The sequence below is a fragment of the Neoarius graeffei genome, chromosome 19 (genome assembly GCF_027579695.1).
Source record: "Neoarius graeffei isolate fNeoGra1 chromosome 19, fNeoGra1.pri, whole genome shotgun sequence".
Classification (NCBI taxonomy): Eukaryota; Metazoa; Chordata; class Actinopteri; order Siluriformes; family Ariidae; genus Neoarius; species Neoarius graeffei.
Genome location: NC_083587.1, coordinates 43,039,034 through 43,059,042, shown reverse-complemented (window position 1 = coordinate 43,059,042; position 20,009 = coordinate 43,039,034). Strand labels below are relative to the sequence as shown.

The window sequence follows — 20,009 nt, the reverse complement described above, 5'->3', positions numbered from 1 at the left end:
TTAAAATGCCAAGCAAAGGTGAAATGCCTAGGTGCCACTCTTGATCAGTCTGTCTGGAGAGAACATGGCCATAGATGTAATTACCAGGGCAAATGTGAAGCTTAAAAATTCCTTTACAGAAAAGCAAGGAATGTTGACAACAGAACTAAGAGGATCCTTGTATCTGCCTTGATCCACTGTCATGTTGACTATACCAGCAAGTTATGGTACACTGGTTTAACTAAGAAATACAAGACTAACTTAGCGTACCCAAAACAAAGTCATTTGATTCATTTTAAATGCACCAGCCAGAACTCCTATTGGTGCTCATGAATTTGAATCAGTTGGTACAGTATGTTGCTTGTTGAATTACACATTAACCAACTCAAATTAAATCTTGTTCATAATATTGTCAATGGTAAAGTTCCAAATTATTTCTTGGCTCGCTTTCAACCTACACAATCATTTAATTGGAATAAGATCCAGTAGCATATCTCTCCAGATACCCTCAGTAAATTTCCATGGTAAATCTTTGTTACACTAGTATCTTATGGAATAGCCTACCTAGTCGTATACAGAACCTCAGGTACAAACCCCAGTTTAAGTCTCAGGTTAAATAATTTATTTTTTTAACAATAAAAAAAAAGTTATTGTCTTCAGAAGTCTTCAGATTTTATTTGGTATTAAAACACTATTATTGTATACTCTAATTTTTGTGTCAGATTGCAGGCACTTACAGATGCAGATCCAGGGGAGAGCAGGTACAGCACAAACTGCAGATAAAGCCAAATCGTGAATCAGAAATTGTAATGGGTGGCGGTCAATTGATCAGTAAACAGAGCAGTGCAGGGCAGACAAGAAGACAAAGTAGAAAATAAACAAACAGTGGTCTAACAGAAAGCCAGTCAGAAACCAGACAGCTTGGTAAAGTCAGGTAAAGGACACAACAATACTTTACAAGGTGCGTTTGTGACTGCTGAGCTTATATAGGGAAGGTGATTGCAGGATAATGGGAGACAGGTGATGTAGTTAAAAGTCTTGGGGGGGGGGGTGTAATCATGGGAAATGTAGTCTGGAGCGGCCATGTTTGGAGACTGCTCCGAACTTGGGTTTTCAGTGCTGTTACTGATATTTTGTTCCCATGTTGATCATGTAACTCCTTTTGGACCACAATGGAAATAAGTGCCTACACTTTGTGTTATCCATTTATTATGTCATTGTATCATTTTTTATACAATGTCATTTTAATAAATAATGAATAAATCAATTCAATATAATTTTTAACAACAAATGCAGGCTCCACAGGCAAAACACTGGGCTCTGTCCAAGAGTAGACATTCATAGCTATTAATTGTTTAAACAAATCAATGTGACAGGGAATGCCTGGGCAACAAGAAACACCTGTCTGTCACATGTTTCCATAGTTTTAATCATTTAAAAAAATGCATAGGTTCAATCAAAAGGTGACATTTTCTAAGTTGTTTAACACATCTGGATGTAAATATCAGGAAATGAAAACTGAAATTCTGTCATCTCATATTCATATTTTGATCTCAAACTAAAATATATTCAACGTATAGGAACGACCTTGCCATTCCAATACTTTGGGAGAGGACTGCATTAGTTGACTTATATAGATGGAGTTGTTCACTACATTAAAAAAAAAAATGGTTTCATGAACACGACTACATGTATTACTTTCTTGCCTTCATTAGAGCATAGTTTCAAGGACTCAAACTGCCACATATAGAATTCTCAGTTGTACACTACATGGTCAAATGTATGTGGGCATGTGACCTTCACACCCTTATGTATTTATTGAATAACCCATTCCAAAAGAGTTGAATCCTCTTTTCACTGCTATAACAATCATCAATCTTCTGGGAAGGCTTTCCACTAGATTTTGAAACATGGCTATGAGGATTTCTGCTCATTCAGTCATAAGATAAGTGAGGTTGTGCTCTGATGTCAGCCAAGAAGGCCTGGCACAGTGCTGGTGTTCCAATTCCTCCCAAAGGTGTTCACTGGGGTTTTGGCTCTGTGCAGGCCATTCAAGACTTTCCAATCCAACTTTGGCAAATCATGTCTTTATGCAGCTCATTTTGTACCCAGGGGCACTGTCATGCTGGAACAGGTTTGAACCCCTGAGTCCCTGGTAAGAATCCAGAAGTGGATTTAAGAACTTTTAGAAGCTTCTGATTGGCCAATTTTCGTAATTAGACTTAATTTGCAGTGTGCCTATGGCTGCATTGGGGGCCTAACTTTAGGTACCTTTTGCACTTGATATAATGGGAAAATCCAAACAACTCAGCCAAGACCTCAGAAAAACAATAACTATGGACTTTCAGAAGTCCAGTTCCTCCTGAGAAGCACTTACCAAAACAATAAAAGGTACCACAAGCATCTGTACCATCTGTATTTATATCTGAAAATATAATAATCTTGGGACCACACAAACACTGAGCCATTCAGGAAGGAGGCACAAATGAACTCCTGGGGATGAGTGAACTTTGGTATAAAAGGTTCAACTGAATCCCAAGACAAGAGCAAAGAAACTGGTGAATGAGTTGGACATGTCAGGTACCAAAGTATGTACATCCACCATGAAGAGGATCCTACATCACTGCGGCCTGAAAAGCCTGTTGTGCAAGGAAGAAGCCCCTACTCCAACATAAAAAGGCCAGACCGAATTTTGCAGCTGATCACCAGTCTTCTGAAAGAGCTTTCCCTTGTTAGGTGACATAAATTTTGAACTATTTGACCACACTGACCAGCACTATGTATAGAAGTAAGAGGGTGAAGATTTTAATCTGAATAGCACCATCCCAACTATGAAGCATGGGTGTGGCATGTTTGTGTGTTTTTTTTTTTCCTGGAAAAGGGACTGGTGCCCTGGAAAAAAAAATGGATAGCATCATGAGGAAGGAGGATTATCTTGAAATACTGAAGCAACACCACAAAATATAAATCAAAAATTTAAAAATAAGTCTTTCAGATCTTAAGCATACATGATATACCTAAAGTTCTAAAAAAAATCCCATATAAATTGCATAGAAGATTTTTGAAATAAAACATGTCTGAGCAAGGCGGCCCACAAACCTGACTTTGTTCCTGAGGTGAAAAATAAAAACTGTCCCGTGGTCTGATGATTCGCAATTTGAAATTCTTCTTGGAAATCATGGACACCGCATCCTCTGAGTTAGAGAGGAGAGGGACCATCGGGCTTATCAGCAGCATATAGTTCAAAAGCCAGCAACTGTGATGGTATGGGGTGCATTAGTGCACACGGCATGGGTAGCTTGCACATCTGGGAAGGCGCCATTAATGGTGAATGATGTATGTAGGTTTTGGAGCAACATGCTGCCATCTGTTTCAGGGAAGGCCTTTCTTATTTCTGCAAGATAATGCCAAACCGCATTCCACACATTACAACTGCATGGCTCTGTAGTAAAATAGTCTGGGTGCTAAAGTGGCCTGCCTGCAGTCCAGACCTGTCACCCATTAAAAATATCTGGTACATTATAAAGCAAAAATATGACGAGAGACCCCAAACTGTTGAGCAACTGAAATTGTTAAACTGAAATTGAAGAATTGGACAACAGTTCAATTTCAAAACTACAGCAATTGGTCTCCTCAGTTCCCAAACATTTACAGTGTTGTTAGAAGTAGAGGTGATGCAACACCATGATAAACATGCACCTGTCCCAACTTTTTTGAAATGTGTTGCTGGCATCCCATTCAAAATGAGCATATATTTTTCAAACAATAATAAAATTTCAGTTTCAACATTTGAGATGTCTTTGTACTGGCTTCAATGAAATCTAGGGTCTCAATGATTTGCAAATCATAATATTCTGTTTTTATTTATGTTTTACACAGCGTCCCAACTTCTTTTGGAATTGGGGTTGTAAATAAAATGTAAACTAAATATCTCACCTATTATTTTAAAATTTACTTATGGAAATAAACACCTTAATTGACTTAAAACAGTAAATGTATGGTAAAATGGAATGTGAGTTGTGAGATTGTCTTTAGCATAGGTGTATGTAAAGTTTTGGCCTCAGCTGTATTTGTGGTCTGTCCAGGGTATACCCCTCCTCTTGCCCAATGTCAGCTGGGATTGGCTCCAGCTCACTCATAACCCACAGTGAACAAGCCATATAGAGCATGAATGAATGTATGTATGTATGTATGTATGTATGTATGTATGTATGTATGTATGTATGTATGTATGTATTTGTGATGTCACACTATGACGATTACAGCAATAATTCTCTCTCTCTGTTAGCTCCTAGTAATGTTAATGTGGTCTCTATAATAAATCGCACTGAGGAGACCATAACATTGCAATGGAACAAGGTTGACAGCAGCATGAATTACAATTACAGCCTGAGCTATAACGGTCAGAACAAGAGCATTGATGGATCAGAAGGTGGTTCTACAGTGAACTACACAGTGTCAGAGCTTACTGCCGGGACTGAATACAGCTTCACTCTGTACACTGTATTTAAAGAAGCTAAGAGCACTGGATACAACTTTACCGCTGTCACCAGTAAGTGTGATCTCATTAAATAACTAATTTAAACTTTTGCAGTACAAACATGCTAAAATGTGTATTTATTAAATATTAGAAAAAGTAGGAACAAACTTATTTAAAATTTCATGTGTTTAAACAAGCAATTAAGTTAAAGTACAATTCATTGATAACTACCAATGAGAAGTGGTTCTTCAATTCCCTGTAAGGTGCTTCCACGTTAATATCATCCAGTGTCCTCATCTATTTTGTTGCACTTTTACTTAACCATAAATTTTAATGTACCGTCTTTTAGTTAAGAGTTTTATATTTGTCTATTTAAACTTTCTTAAAATGTGTTTTCCTGAACTAGACATAAATATCCAATTAGGTAGGGAGTATTTGTCAAAATTATAAGGATTGTGAAATGTCATGCAGTTCTGAACAGAAAAAAACAAAAAACAAAATAAAACCATAGTCTATTGTCTCAACTTTCTAAAAAAGAACAAAGAAACTGGCTCACTGTAATGTGACATGACATTTGTCTTGCACAATACCTTTGGTTTAATATAATTTCCTATAATAGTTTGAGTCCATTTTAGATTGTGAACTTTGTAGACACATGGAAAATGATTGTTGATAGGTTGTTCTGTCTGTACTGAAGGAGGTTGAATTGGCAAGGTATTGTCCAGGAATATAGACCTCTGCCACCTAGGAGGTTCTGCCTCATGCATCTGGGAGCAAGAGTCACTGATGCAGACACAGCTGTTCAGAGATGTTCTCCATTTATTGTAGGACAAACATGAGTCTATATCCACATTCAAGAGTGTGTTGCAGCTATATGATTGGAAGATGCGATTCACAAAGTCAAGTTATTTGTGTATGACAGGGTAACGTCAATGGGTGGCGAAGTAGACTGGTCAGGATAACCTGATAGAAACAGAGCAGATCTGCGAGTGAAGATAAAGTTCAAGGATCTAACTAGAACTAACAAAATCAAGTAGCATTCAGACCAGACCGTACCAGTTTCAAGCATGTCAAACCGATCTCTGTTACATGTTCAGCTGTGGATTAATTATGATGCATTATTCTCTGGTTTTTACTAATTGGAGAGCAGAAAGATTAAGTGATGCAGGGCAATAGCAATAACCAAGTGCTTATTCTGAATTTTATATATATATTTTTTTTATTTCTTGCAGCCCCCCTCAGCGTTGGCAACATTTCTGTGACAAGTCGCAATGAGACTGCATTAATACTGGAATGGAATAAAGTGGACAACAACTCCAATTATACACTGAGCTACAATAATCAGCACACCAACATCAGTGGACCAGAAGGAGGTTCTACAGTGACATACATAGTGTCAAATCTTACTGCTGGGACTGAATACAGCTTCACTCTGTACACTGTATTTAAAGACGCTCAGAGCACTGGATATACCTTTGACGCTGTCACTAGTAAGTGTGAATTCTCTTCAGTTAGAGTTAATTTTAAACAACTTTAAATTAAGCTCTCCAGTACAAACAGCATGTAAAAATGTATACTTTTTCCTTTTAATATTTTAGAAAAAGGAACAAAAATTATTGATGTTTAAAATATAATTAATGTATTTTAATTAAAGAGCAGTCCAGTGAAAGTATAGTTCATAGATTTAGCTAAAAATTAGAGCTTTTTTTAATGTAGGATCCTCTAACTAATCTATTCTGTTGGACTTTTACTTAAACATGATTTTGATGTACCTTGTCTTTAGTGAACAGTTTGACATTTGTCTCAATCTTATTCTTAAAATGTTCTCCATAATTAAATATAAATGTCCAATTCAGTGATAATATTGGTCAATTTATAAGGATTGTGAAATGTCTTATAATTAAATGCTGAACAGATGAACTGTCGACGGTTTCCAGAATTGTCTCTACTATCTAAAACAGAAACTGGTTCATTTCAGTGCTACATGAAATTGGGATTTCACAGTATGCGTTTTAATATGATTTTTAAAATAACTTAAACCCGTTTTAGACTGTGAACTTTGCAGAAGCATGGAATGTTTATACATGTACAGTCTCATTACAATAGTTCTTTATGACAGTTTTTGACTTGCAGTATAGAATGATTAAGTGATACTAGGTAATAGAACTGACCGTGTTCTTACTCTGAATTCTACACCTTTTTTTTATTTCTTGCAGCTCCCCGCAGCATTGATGACATTTCTGTGACAAGTCGCAATGAGACTGCATTAATACTGGAATGGAATAAAGTGGACAACAACTCCTATTACACACTGAGCTACAATACTCAGCACACCAACATCAGTGGACCAGAAGGAGGTTCTACAGTGACATACATAGTGTCAAATCTTACTGCTGGGACTGAATACAGCTTCACTCTGTACACTGTATTTAAAGACGCTCAGAGCACTGGATATACCTTTGACGCTGTCACTAGTAAGTGTGAATTCTCTTCAGTTAGAGTTAATTTTAAACAACTTTAAATTAAGTTCTCCAGTACAAACAGCATGTAAAAATGTATACTTTTTCCTTTTAATATTTTAGAAAAAGGAACAAAAATTCTTGATGTTTAAAAATATAATTAATGTATTTTAATTAAAGAGCAGTCCAGTGAATGTATAGTTCATAGATTTAGCTAAAAATTAGAGCTTTTAATGTAGGATCCTCTAACTAATCAATTTTGATGTACCTTGTCTTAGTGAACAGTTTGACATTTGTCTCAAACTTGTTCTTAAAATGTTCTCCATAATTAAATATAAATGTCCATTTCAGTGATAATATTGGTCAATTTATAAGGATTGTGAAATGTCTTATAATTAAATGCTGAACAGATGAACTGTCGACGGTTTCCAGAATTGTCTCTACTATCTAAAACAGAAACTGGTTCATTTCAGTGCTACATGAAATTGGAATTTCACATTATGCGTTTTCATATGATTTTTAAAATAACTTAAACCTGTTTTAGACTGTGAACTTTGCAGAAGCATGGAATGTTTATACATGTACAGTCTCATTACAATAGTTCTTTATGAAAGTTTTTGACTTACAGTATAGAATGATTAAGTGATACTAGGTAATAGAACTGACCGTGTTCTTACTCTGAATTCTACACCTTTTTTTTTATTTCTTGCAGCTCCCCGCAGCATTGATGACATTTCTGTGACAAGTCGCAATGAGACTGCATTAATACTGGAATGGAATAAAGTGGACAACAACTCCTATTACACACTGAGCTACAATACTCAGCACACCAATACTCAGCACACCAACATCAGTGGACCAGAAGGAGGTTCTACAGTGACATACATAGTGTCAAATCTTACTGCTGGGACTGAATACAGCTTCACTCTGTACACTGTATTTAAAGACGTTAAGAGCACTGGATATACCTTTAACGCTGTCACTAGTAAGTGTGAATTCTCTTCAGTTAGAGTTAATTTTAAACAACTTTAAATTAAATTCTCCAGTACAAACAGCATGTAAAAATGTATACTTTTTCCTTTTAATATTTTAGAAAAAGGAACAAAAATTCTTGATGTTTAAAAATATAATTAATGTATTTTAATTAAAGAGCAGTCCAGTGAATGTATAGTTCATAGATTTAGCTAAAAATTAGAGCTTTTAATGTAGGATCCTCTAACTAATCAATTTTGATGTACCTTGTCTTTAGTGAACAGTTTGACATTTGTCTCAAACTTATTCTTAAAATGTTCTCCATAATTAAATATAAATGTCCATTTCAGTGATAATATTGGTCAATTTATAAGGATTGTGAAATGTCTTATAATTAAATGCTGAACAGATGAACTGTCGACGGTTTCCAGAATTGTCTCTACTATCTAAAACAGAAACTGGTTCATTTCAGTGCTACATGAAATTGGGATTTCACAGTATGCGTTTTAATATGATTTTTAAAATAACTTAAACCCGTTTTAGACTGTGAACTTTGCAGAAGCATGGAATGTTTATACATGTACAGTCTCATTACAATAGTTCTTTATGACAGTTTTTGACTTGCAGTATAGAATGATTAAGTGATACTAGGTAATAGAACTGACCGTGTTCTTACTCTGAATTCTACACCTTTTTTTTTTATTTCTTGCAGCTCCCCGCAGCATTGATGACATTTCTGTGACAAGTCGCAATGAGACTGCATTAATACTGGAATGGAATAAAGTGGACAACAACTCCTATTACACACTGAGCTACAATAGTCAGCACACCAACATCAGTGGACCAGAAGGAGGTTCTACAGTGACATACATAGTGTCAAATCTTACTGCTGGGACTGAATACAGCTTCACTCTGTGCACTGTATTTAAAGACGTTAAGAGCACTGGATATACCTTTGACGCTGTCACTAGTAAGTGTGAATTCTCTTCAGTTAAAGTTAATTTTAAATAACTTTAAATTAAGTTCTCCAGTACAAACAGCATGTAAAAATGTATACTTTTTCCTTTTAATATTTTAGAAAAAGGAACAAAAATTCTTGATGTTTAAAAATATAATTAATGTATTTTAATTAAAGAGCAGTCCAGTGAATGTATAGTTCATAGATTTAGCTAAAAATTAGAGCTTTTAATGTAGGATCCTCTAACTAATCAATTCTGTTGGACTTTTACTTAAACATGATTTTGATGTACCTTGTCTTTAGTGAACAGTTTGACATTTGTCTCAATCTTATTCTTAAAATGTTCGCCATAATTAAATATAAATGTCCAATTCAGTGATAATATTGGTCAATTTATAAGGATTGTGAAATGTCTTTTAATTAAATGCTGAACAGATGAACTGTCGACGGTTTCCAAAATTGTCTCTACTATCTAAAACAGAAACTGGTTCATTTCAGTGCTACATGAAATTGGGATTTCACAGTATGCGTTTTAATATGATTTTTAAAATAACTTAAACCCGTTTTAGACTGTGAACTTTGCAGAAGCATGGAATGTTTATACATGTACAGTCTCATTACAATAGTTCTTTATGACAGTTTTTGACTTGCAGTATAGAATGAATAAGTGATACTAGGTAATAGAACTGACCGTGTTCTTACTCTGAATTCTACACCTTTTTTTTATTTCTTGCAGCTCCCCGCAGCATTGATGACATTTCTGTGACAAGTCGCAATGAGACTGCATTAATACTGGAATGGAATAAAGTGGACAACAAGTACAATTATACACTGAGCTACAATAGTCAGCACACCAGCATCAGTGGATCAGGAGAAGGTTCTACAGTTACATACACAGTGTCAGATCTTACTGCTGGGACTGAATACAGCTTCACTCTGTACACTGTTTTTAAAGACGCTCAGAGCACTGGATATATCTTTGACACTGTCACTGGTAAGTGTGAATTCTCTTCAGTTAGACTTAGTTTTAAGTAACTAAGTTCTCCAGTACAAACAGCGTGTAAAAGTGTATAATTTTTTTCCCTTTAATATTTTAGAAAAAGAAGGAACTGTCATGGTGCAGGCACTTAAAGATGTAAACGCAGAAAAGCAACGAGGAGTAGTTGGTGTCAGAGCCAAAACATGAGACAAGAATCAGAGTCATAGAACTAGCAAGGGTCAAACAATTGGCAAACAGCATGAAAGGGAATAGACAAAGAGAGTAAACCAAGAACAAGAATCAGAAGTCTAAGCATCAGTCAGAAACTAACAAGGCTTGCTATAAACTGTGGAAGGCAGGACAATACTTCACATTGAGGTGGCGTGAGTGACAGGTTTATACGGTATAGGTGGGGGACTAATTGGAATAACCTGTTTTAGACTGTGAACTTTGCAGAAGCACAGAAAATGTACAGTGACATACACAGTGTCAGAGCTTACTGCCGGGACTGAGTACAACTTCACTCTTTACACTGTACTTAATGACGTTCATAGCACTGGATATACCCTTGATGCTGTCACTAGTAAGTGTGAGCTCTCTTCAGTTAGATCTAAGTTTATAAATAACTTTAAATGAAACTTTTCCAGTACAAACAGGAAAACGTGTTTTATTTCTTTTTTTAACATGTTAGAAAAAGGAACAAAATTATTTGTATTTAAAAATATAATTCATGCATTTAAATTAAAAAGCAATCAAATGAAAGAAAGTTTATTGATGTAGTTACCAATTAGAAATGATGTTTTACATACAGAGTCTCAGATATTACTGCTGGGACATAATGCAACTTTTTCCATTGTTTTCTGTATAAAGTGAAGGTTTACAGCCTGATTAAAGCAGTGGTGGTAGTCAAAATTGGCCATTTAAATAGTTAAGGCACAATCTATCGTCACCCAAATTTGCTATATTAATAATAATAATGGGTGTCAGAAATCAAATACATCGATGACAGTTATATATTAAAATAATATGCTAATAATAGGACGAAATTACATAAAACCAGATCTGCCCTTTCCCCCCTTCCTGCTGTAGATGTTCATTGCTTTATCAGCTGCCAGCTGATATCCTTTAGCAAAGAGTGTGTCTATTTGGCAAGTAGCTTTTAAGTGGAAAAGAAAAATGCAGCATCCTGTTGCTGATGCATCCTAATTACTGTATGAAACAATATTATTTGACATAAATAATCAGCTGCACTGTATGTAGGTTATGATAATCACCCATGAATAATCATTTGGAGGACTATAATAAAATTTATAAAATATGGGGGGGGGTGTCTTCATCCAGGAAGATATGCCAGAGAGGCCTTCTGATATCTGCTGAGCAACTTGGGAAGTAGATGGAGGAAAAGAAAAGTTGTGTCACTGATAAGTGATAAGAAAAGCCATGAAACCTGATCACTGAGCTATTTGGTATAAAGGAAGAACAAGAGTGGACCTAGAACTGGCTACTGATACAATCCATTAGGCTGTGAGGTGGTAAACTTCAAACCACTTAATGCTATACGGTAGAATATATCCTGTCTATATGATGAGAACCAGGTCAGGATACAGCTCCTGATGCCAAAGTCTGCAAGAGTGGAAAGATTTATAGGCAGAAGGCAAATCAAGGAGGATGACAGAGCTGTACTCAAGACCACCATGGTCAAGTTCAAGACAAGGAATAGCCAAGCTTGATTTAAGACTAAGTCTTAGTGGGGTCACCAAGAGTTGGCCTAGTGGTTAGCGTGTCCGCCTCTCAATTGGGAGATTGCAAGCTCTACTCACAGTCGGGTCATACCAAAGACCATCACTACTGCTGTCTGGCAAGGCACGCTGCAATACAGATGCGAGTGGGGAATCAAATGCTTGCAGTTACCAGAGGACTAGGCCCCCCACTGTAACCCTAGCTATGTAATAAGCGAGAAGCAGAGGAAATGGAGATCGGTGCTGCCCTATGTGCCGCTTGGTGTGGGAAGGACTTTGATTGTCTTAGTGAGGTCAAGTCCAAATGAAAGTGAGACTGGGTGAAGATGGGGATGAAAAAACAATCAAATCCTCTTTGAGGCCTAGCCTTTACTGAAACAAGTTGGTTTCATTTGTGCAGTGTGCAAATGATTTGGTTGTGTTTTTGGTTGTGTTTTGTAGAAGAATTACTTCTTGCCAAACTTTGTGCAACACAACAATGCATACATTATTTTTAACATTTTCAACTCTCACTTGAGACCAAGGCCATATATAAACACACAAATCAGCCATAACATTAAAACCACTGACAACTGAAGTGAATTACATTGACATCTGGCTAAAACAGAAAGGTGTCAGCATTAACTTTTTCAGCAGTTTGTGCTACAGTAGCTCTTCTGTGGGATTGGACCATATGGGCTAGCCTTCATGCCCCATGCAAATTGAGCCTTTGATACCCATGACTCTGTTGCCAGTTCACTGGTTGTCCTTCCTTGGACCACTTTTGGTAGGTACTAACCACTGCATACCGGGAACACCCCACAAGTTGAGCCACCTGGAGATTCTCAAACCCAGTCATCCAACCATCACAATTTGGCCCTTGTCAAAGTCAGTCAGATCCTTAAGCTTGCCCATTTTCCTGCCTCCAACACAGTTAATGTGGCAGCAAAGGTGGTTGGGGTTCATCTTACCCAGCTGCAAGATGTGTATGTAAAATGGGTCATGAGTAAGGCACAACAAATTCTAAAATACCCCGACCACCCACTTTTTGGGGAATTTAGTCTGCTCCCCTCAGGCCGCCGTTTTAGAATTCCTGCTGTAAGGACAAGGCGTGCCAGAGATTATTTTATTTTAGTGGCCATTAGGACCCTTAATTCATTAAGGGACACCTAGTTTGTTTGGTTTTTTCCTCCTATTTTTCTGTAGTTTTTCTGTAGTTGACAGTCATGGGTCTGGGTGGGCTGGTGGGTATATCCATTTGAGTAATGTGCTTGTGTGTAAATATATTTATGAATGTGTCTGTGTGGTCCATGTCTATGTTTTCTTAACTTATGTTTTCTGAATACCTGCTGCACACCAAATTTCCTTTCTTAAAGGATAATAAATCTGAAACTTGAACATCAGCTTCAAGAATAGATTGTTCTCTTGCTGTCTAATATATCCCACCCCTTGACAGGTGCCACTGTAGTGAGATAATCAATGTTATTCAAGTCACTTGTCAGTGGTTTCAATGTTATGGCTGATTGGTGATTATATAGTGCCAAAGGCTGAGACACATGACGAGCAGATACCAAAGGACCTTGACCACTTGATAGAGATGTACTGATTATCATTGTTCATATACAGTGTAGGGTCACTATCCTTGATGTGTGGTTTGAAAGTGTGGAAAATTGGAGCTGTGTTGTATATATGGGTTTGCCCCACCTTGGATTGATAATGGAAGGATGGTTGGATGTCAATAATTTCTTGAGAAAAGCATGTCTTGTTAAAACAGTGATAAAAAATATAATATTTTTCCATATGCTACATATTTTTAAGTGATGAATATTAGTCAAAATCTCTAGTCTAATAATAATTCTCCACTCAGCCGGATTTACTGTGCTGTACCACATGTCCGCAGTGACTCAAAAACTTGTGTACATGATGTGAGACTTGATCATAGTCTTTCCTCATGTCCACATTGAAAAATGCCAAGCTTTCAGTGGAAATTACCATACGCCCAGTTTTCTACGTAGTGGATGTTCATTATGTCTAACTATTACAAATATTTTAAGTTCGTTTCTTAGACAAGTATATTTTTTAAGTTTGTTACCTTGTTAACAGTTTCGGCGAGAATCTCCCGCCTTCTTCAGAAACAGTCACCAGATGTCGAGTGGTGACGTGCCTTATCAGCTGATGTTGCGTGCAGGAGGCGTGAACGTCCCGCCCAATTTGACAGGTAGTCCACGCCTCCTGCTGTCAGGTCGCTCCTCCAGGATGGCGCTCCAGGTGTGCGACAGTGCATACGCTCCCTCGTCCCGGTTCATCGTCCTCTGCGCCCGCTTGCGTATCTCCACTGCCTCTAAAATCCAACGCTGGAATCTATTTTCTTCAGCGCGAATGACTCTGGCCTCTTCCCAATTCATTATGTGATTTTGCCGTTTGCAGTGGTCTGAAATGGCTGATTTTAGGTTTTCTTGGTGTGCTTTTTCTTTTTCGGATCTTGTGAGTCTTCTTGTTGTTTCTTTTTCACATTCTAATTGGTGTTCTTTCCTTCGAGTATGGAAGCATCTGCCCGTTTCACCAATATAGACTTTATTACATGAACGGCAAGGGATTTCATAGATGACGTTGCATTTATTGTCCAGTTGTATTTTGTCTTTGGGGTGAACTAGCAGCTGTCGGAGGTTCTTGTATGGTTTGACCGGGGTGTTGATGTGGTATTTCCTCATGGATCGTTGGATGCGTTCTGTGACTCCTTTTATGTACGGTAGTGTGACAAAGCCTCGGTTTGTTTTTTCGGTGTTTTTTCTTGTTTGTTTATTTTCTTTTATTTGTGTCTGTAATTTCCCTTTCCGAATTGCCCACGGTGGATATTGGCAGTTTTTTAATGCCTGTTGGATGTGTTGTTCCTCCTCCTGTCTGTCTTTCTCCTCCGTGATGTTCTGTGCTCGGTCGTATAGTGTTCTGATTACTGACATTTTGTGTGCGATGGGATGTTCAGATGTCCAGAGAAGATATTGGTCGGTGTGTGTAGGTTTTCTGTATGTTGTAATTCTAATGTTCCCTTCTTCTGTGTGGTGTATTTTTAAGTCCAAAAAAGCTATTGTCTTGTCCGTTTCCTCTTCGTGTGTGAATTTGATGTTGCCTGTCTTGTCTGTGGAGTTTAAATGATCCGTGAGTTGTTGTGTGTGGCCTGTTTTGGTTATTTCAAGAATGTCATCAACGTATCTTTTCCAGAAGATAGGTTTGCAGTCATCCGGTGCTGTTTCTATGGCTCGGGTTTCCAGATCCTCCATAAAAAAGTTACATAGAGTGGCAGATAGCGGGTCCCCCATTGCAAATCCCTCTTTTTGTCTATAGATTATGCCTCTAAATTGGAAAAATGTGGAAGTGGAAATGAAATGTAATAGTTTTGTTATGTCCTGTACTGTAAGTTTTGTGCGTTTTTTCAGGGTTCTGTCTGCTTTTAACCGGTTTTCTACTATGTTGAGAGTGTTTGTGACCGGTGTTTTTGTAAAGAGGGATATGACGTCATGCGATACAAACATTTCATCCTTTTTTATCTTGATTTCCTTTAATTCTTTCGCCAGTTGTTTTGAGTTTTTGCAGTGGTATTCCGTGAGTCCGAGGAGTGGTTTGATTATGTCTGCCAACGTCTTGGAAAGGTTGTAAGTAACTGATCCTATACTGTCTACTATGGGTCTTAGTGGTGCTCCGGGTTTATGAATTTTCGGTGTGCCGTATATCCGGGGGGTGATGTTTGCTGTGGGGATGAGGTGGTTGTATGTTTGTTTATCGATTTTGTTGTCATCCAGTAACGGTTTGAGTAATAGCTTTAGTCTTCTTTTCTTTTCCTCCGTCGGGTCTTTTTTTAATACTTCATATGTGTTTGGGTCCGTGAGCATTTCATTCATTTGTTTTGCATATTGATTAGTGTCCATGATAACCGTGGTCCTCCCTTTATCACCCGGTAATATTGTTATTTTCTTGTTCTTTGTGAGTGTTCTGATGGCTTCCATTTCCTGTTTGGTTATGTTTCTGGGTGGCGGTTTAGCTGAGGTGAGGATGCCTGCTATTTCATTCCTTAATGCGGCCTTCTGTCCTTGGTCCTGTATCATGTTGCACGCTAGTTCCGTGGCTAATACGAATTCTTCATGCGGGATTTTATTTGATGTGATGGCATAGTTTAGTCCCCGTGAGAGTATAGTGCGTTCTGCTGTTGTTAGTGTGTGTTTAGACAGGTTGCAAATCCAGTTTTCGTTTGTTTGCTTGTCCTTGCATTTATTTTGTTTCTTATTGATAAGTCTGTTCAGTTTTTTAATATGGCGTGTTTTTGTTTTTGAAAACTCTTGTTCTTGTATTGCATTCAGATGTTCTTCCATATTTTTTTCCATGTCACTGCTGAATTTGAACCGGCGTTTGAATTCTTGTTTTCTTTGTGCTATTTCTGTGTTTAAATTGTTGATTTTGTTAGTCGTGCATCTGATTCTTTCTCTTACCAGAGTCATTCGCGCTCTTTCGATGGTCCTTTCCGCGTTTCTTGTTGGTATCGGATTTTTTATGTAGAGGCTTGCTGGAATGACGCCTTCGTCTCGGCAGCGGAGATTGAAGCGGAGATGGTTTCTTTGTCGTGCCAATTTTTTTCCTAGCTTTTCCAGGTAGCGTACCTCTTTGGCACAATATTCTCCATAACTTATTTTTAATACGTAGTGGATGTTCGTAGTAAGCCTTTGTTAAGGGTGGAGAGATGTGGTGAGTTAGGATCCAATAGCAGAACACAAACCAGAAAATCCAATGAATAAAAAATGATTTAAAGTCTAAAAAAAGTCAAACAAAAAAAGCAAAAATAATCCAGACAACAACAAGGTAGACAAAGTGCTAATATGAAAAAACATGAAAAATAGTTCATACAACCATAGTGCAAAAAACAAGAAAAAAAAAGACAAAACGCGAGTACAAAAAACTGTGGCTAAGACTAGGCAAAACAGAGCAAAAATCAGGAAGCAAAAAATGGCACAGAGACATGAGAAACAGACAAGACATTCTAGCAAAGTCCCCTTCTGATAATGGCCTATATACACAGCAGAGCAGACCAGGAAGTGAATGCCGGCAAGATGGAAGTCCTGTCCTGGATCCTGATTGCACTGAACTGGGAGATAGTAAATCTCTGGAGTGGAAGTCCGGGGCAGATCATGAGAGTGTACCCCCCTCCCCCTTCAATGAGCGCCTCCAGGCGCTTTAGGGAGAGCGTCAGGGTGTTGCCGGTGGAACTCCGTGATAAGTGTTGGGTCCAGTATGAACCTGGCAGGGACCCAACTTCTCTCCTCGGGACTGTAACCCTCCCAGTCCACCAGGTACTGGAGTCCTCTGCCTCGCCACTGCACCTTCAGCAGTTTCTTGACCATGTAGCAAAGAACTAGAGACCAGAGGTTTAAGCTGTGATACATGAAAGCTAGGGTGAACATGTCACATGGTGAGTGGTAATGCCAGTCTAACGGAACAAGGATTGATTACCTTCTTAATGAGGAAGGGTCCAAGGAACCTGGGTGCCAGCTTGTGAGAGACGGCCCTAAGTGGCAGGTGGTGTGTGGAGAGCATAACTCGTTGACCCACTCGGTAGGTGGGTGCCTTGGAGCGACGTTTGTCAGCCTGCTTCTTGGATGTGAGTGTGGAGCGAATGAGTCTTCTCCAGGCCAATGCCCATATTCTCCTACAGTGGTGTATAAAGGCTTGGGCTGATGGTACAGCGACCTCCTCCTCCTGGCTGGGGAACAGTGGTGGTTGGTACCCTAGTGAGCACTGGAACAGAGAGAGACCTGTGGCAGAGGAAGGGAGAGTGTTGTGCGTATTCGATCCAAGGTAGGTACTTGCTCCAAGAACTGGCATCCCTGGACACCATGCACCTGAGTGCAACCTCCAAAGCCTGGTTAGCCCGTTCTGCCTGGCCGTTGGTCTGTGGGTGGAAGCCTGAGGAGAGACTACAGGCGGCCCCGATGAGTTTGCAGAAGGCTCTCCAGAACTGTGCAGTGAACTGAAGACCCCGGTCAGAAACTATGTCAGTAGGTAGACCATGTAGGCAGAAAACGTGGTGGATGAGTAGTTCTGCAGTCTCTTTGGCTGAGGGGAGCTTGGGCAGAGGAATGAAATGGACGGTCTTAGAAAAATGGTCAATGACAGTGAGGATGCATGTATTGCCACCTGAGTTGGGGAGTCCAGTGATGAAGTCCAGGGTGATGTGGAGTAGGAAGGGGTCTTAGTAAACCGGCAGGGGGTCGATTGGCTGTCTTGTTCTGGGAGCATGTGTCGCAGGATGCCACGAACTCCTGGATGTCCTCCTTGATGGATGGCCACCAAAAGCGCTGCTGGATGAGAGCCAGGGTTCGGGCGGCTCCCGGATGACAGGCCAGTTTGGAACCATGACCCCACTGCAGCACCTGAGTTCGCACGTGACAGGGAACAAACAGATGGTTACAAGGAATATTCTTGGAGTTACCTTCACTGGGGTCCTGCTCCAGGGCCTTCTTCTGCACAAGCGTCTCAACTTCTAGAATAGTGGCTTCCACCAGGCAGCGTGGAGGAAGGATAGTCTTGGGTGGCTTGGACTCCTCTTGGTGGGAAGAGAACATCCTGGACAAGGCGTCAGGTTTGCTGTTCTTGGAGCCTGGGTGGTAGGAGAGCGTGAAGTTGAATTGGGAGAAGAAGAGAGACCAACAGGCTTGATGGGAGTTGAGACGTTTGGCAGACTTGAGGTACTCCAGGTTTTTATGGTCAATCCAGACTAGGAACAGGAGGTCAGACCCCTCGAGCCAGTGCCTCCACTCCTCCAAGGCTAGTTTCATGGCCAGTAGTTCTCGGTCGCTGATCTCATAGTTTTGTTTGGCTGGGGATAGCCGGCGGGAGAAGGAGCATGGGTGGACCTTACTGTCATTGTCCCTCTGGGATAGGATGGCTCTGACCCCTGACTCAGAGGCATCGACCTTGACAATAAACTGCTTGGTAGAATCAGTTATGGTGAGAATGGGAGCTGTGGTAAACCTGTGCTTGAGACTGGAAAAGGCTCTCTCTGCTTCCTCCCCCCACTTGAACTTGGTCTTGGTTGAGGTCAGGGCTGAGAGAGGTCCAGCCACCATGCTGAAGTTGCGGATAAAATGCCTGTAAAAGTTGGTGAACCCCAGGAAACGCTGGAGCTCTTGTCTTGAAGATGGGGTGGGCCAGTCAGCAACTGCCTCCAGCTTGAGGGGGTCCATCTGGATCTTGGCTGGTGAAATGACGAACCCCAGGAATGAGACAGAGCTTTGGTGGAACTTGCTCTTCTCTGCCTTAACGAACAGCTTAATCTCCAGCAGGCATTGAGGAATCTGCCGGACGTGACCCCAATGTTCCTCCAGGGAGTGAGAGAAAATCAAGATGTCGTCCAGGTGAACAAAGACAAAGGTGTTAAAAAAGTCCCTCAAGACATCATTAACCAGCGCCTGGAATACCGCAGGCGCATTAGTCAGGCCAAAAGGGACTACGAGGTAATCATAGTGGCCTGTGGTGGTGTTGAAGGCCATCTTCCACTTATCCCCTTCCCTGATCCTGACTAGGTGATAGGCATTGCGTAAGTCCAGTTTATTGAACACCTCAGCTCCCTGGAGTAGTTCAAAGGCTGTAGTCATGAGCGGTAGTGGGTAGCGGTTCTTGACTGTGATGGCGGAGTGACTTGTCTTTCTTCTCCATGAAGAAGAATCCTGCCCCTGCTGGGGAGGAGGAAGGGTGGATGATGTGTATTGTATGTGTGTTTGTTGTATATGTTTTTAAGGTTGCTGAAACAATGGAATTTCCCTCTGGTATGATTAAAGTATATCTAATCTAATCTAATGATCCCAGCTGCCAGAGACTTAGTGATGTATTTCTCCATGGCTTGTCTCTCGGCGGGGGAAAGAGAGTAGAGACGTCCCTTGGGTGGCGCCGTCCCTAGCAGGAGGTCGATACCACAGTCATAGGGCCTATGAGGGGCAAGGGACACTGCTAGGGTCTTACTGAAGACAGGCTTGAGGTCCAGATATTCCGGAGGCACATGAGAAAGGTCAGGAAACTCGCTGGCTGAGGTGGTTTGGTGGGAGGCAGAGCGGAGTTCAGGCAGGAGTCCAGGCAGGAAGGACTCCAGCCTAAGATGGTGTGGTCAGTCCAGTTTAAGTGGGGGTTGTGCTGCATCAACCAGGATAATCCAAGAATAACGGGAACATGAGGGTTGTTCATAACGTGAAGTTGTATAGTTTCGGAGTGATTGCCTGAAATCCTTAGGGTGAGTGGAGTGGTGAGGTGAGTGATGGTGGTCAAACCAGTGCCATTGAGTGTCAGGACGGTGAGAGGGACCTCGAGGGCGAGTAACGGGATTCTGAGATCCTTGGCAGTGGCGGAGCAGATCAGGTTCCTGTCCGCCCCCGAGTCGACGAGCACCTGAAGATGGTGATGCCGATTGTTGAGAGTGATGATAACG

The 20,009-nt window shown here is 39.9% G+C and overlaps 1 protein-coding gene across 1 annotated transcript in view; it reads left to right on the top strand.

Annotated features, from left to right (window-relative positions):
• The first annotated feature begins 4,146 nt into the window (after window positions 1–4,146).
• The window catches only part of ptprh (protein tyrosine phosphatase receptor type H), a 39,761-nt gene continuing 23,898 nt past the window's right edge, over window positions 4,147–20,009 (top strand). Inside the window, exons 1-9 of the mRNA XM_060900597.1 lie at window positions 4,147–4,156; window positions 4,268–4,531; window positions 5,692–5,949; window positions 6,676–6,933; window positions 7,631–7,903; window positions 8,603–8,860; window positions 9,585–9,842; window positions 9,946–10,016; window positions 10,284–10,410. Coding sequence (XP_060756580.1) covers window positions 4,147–4,156; window positions 4,268–4,531; window positions 5,692–5,949; window positions 6,676–6,933; window positions 7,631–7,903; window positions 8,603–8,860; window positions 9,585–9,842; window positions 9,946–10,016; window positions 10,284–10,410 — 1,777 coding nt within the window. The remainder of the gene's footprint in view (window positions 4,157–4,267; window positions 4,532–5,691; window positions 5,950–6,675; window positions 6,934–7,630; window positions 7,904–8,602; window positions 8,861–9,584; window positions 9,843–9,945; window positions 10,017–10,283; window positions 10,411–20,009) is intronic.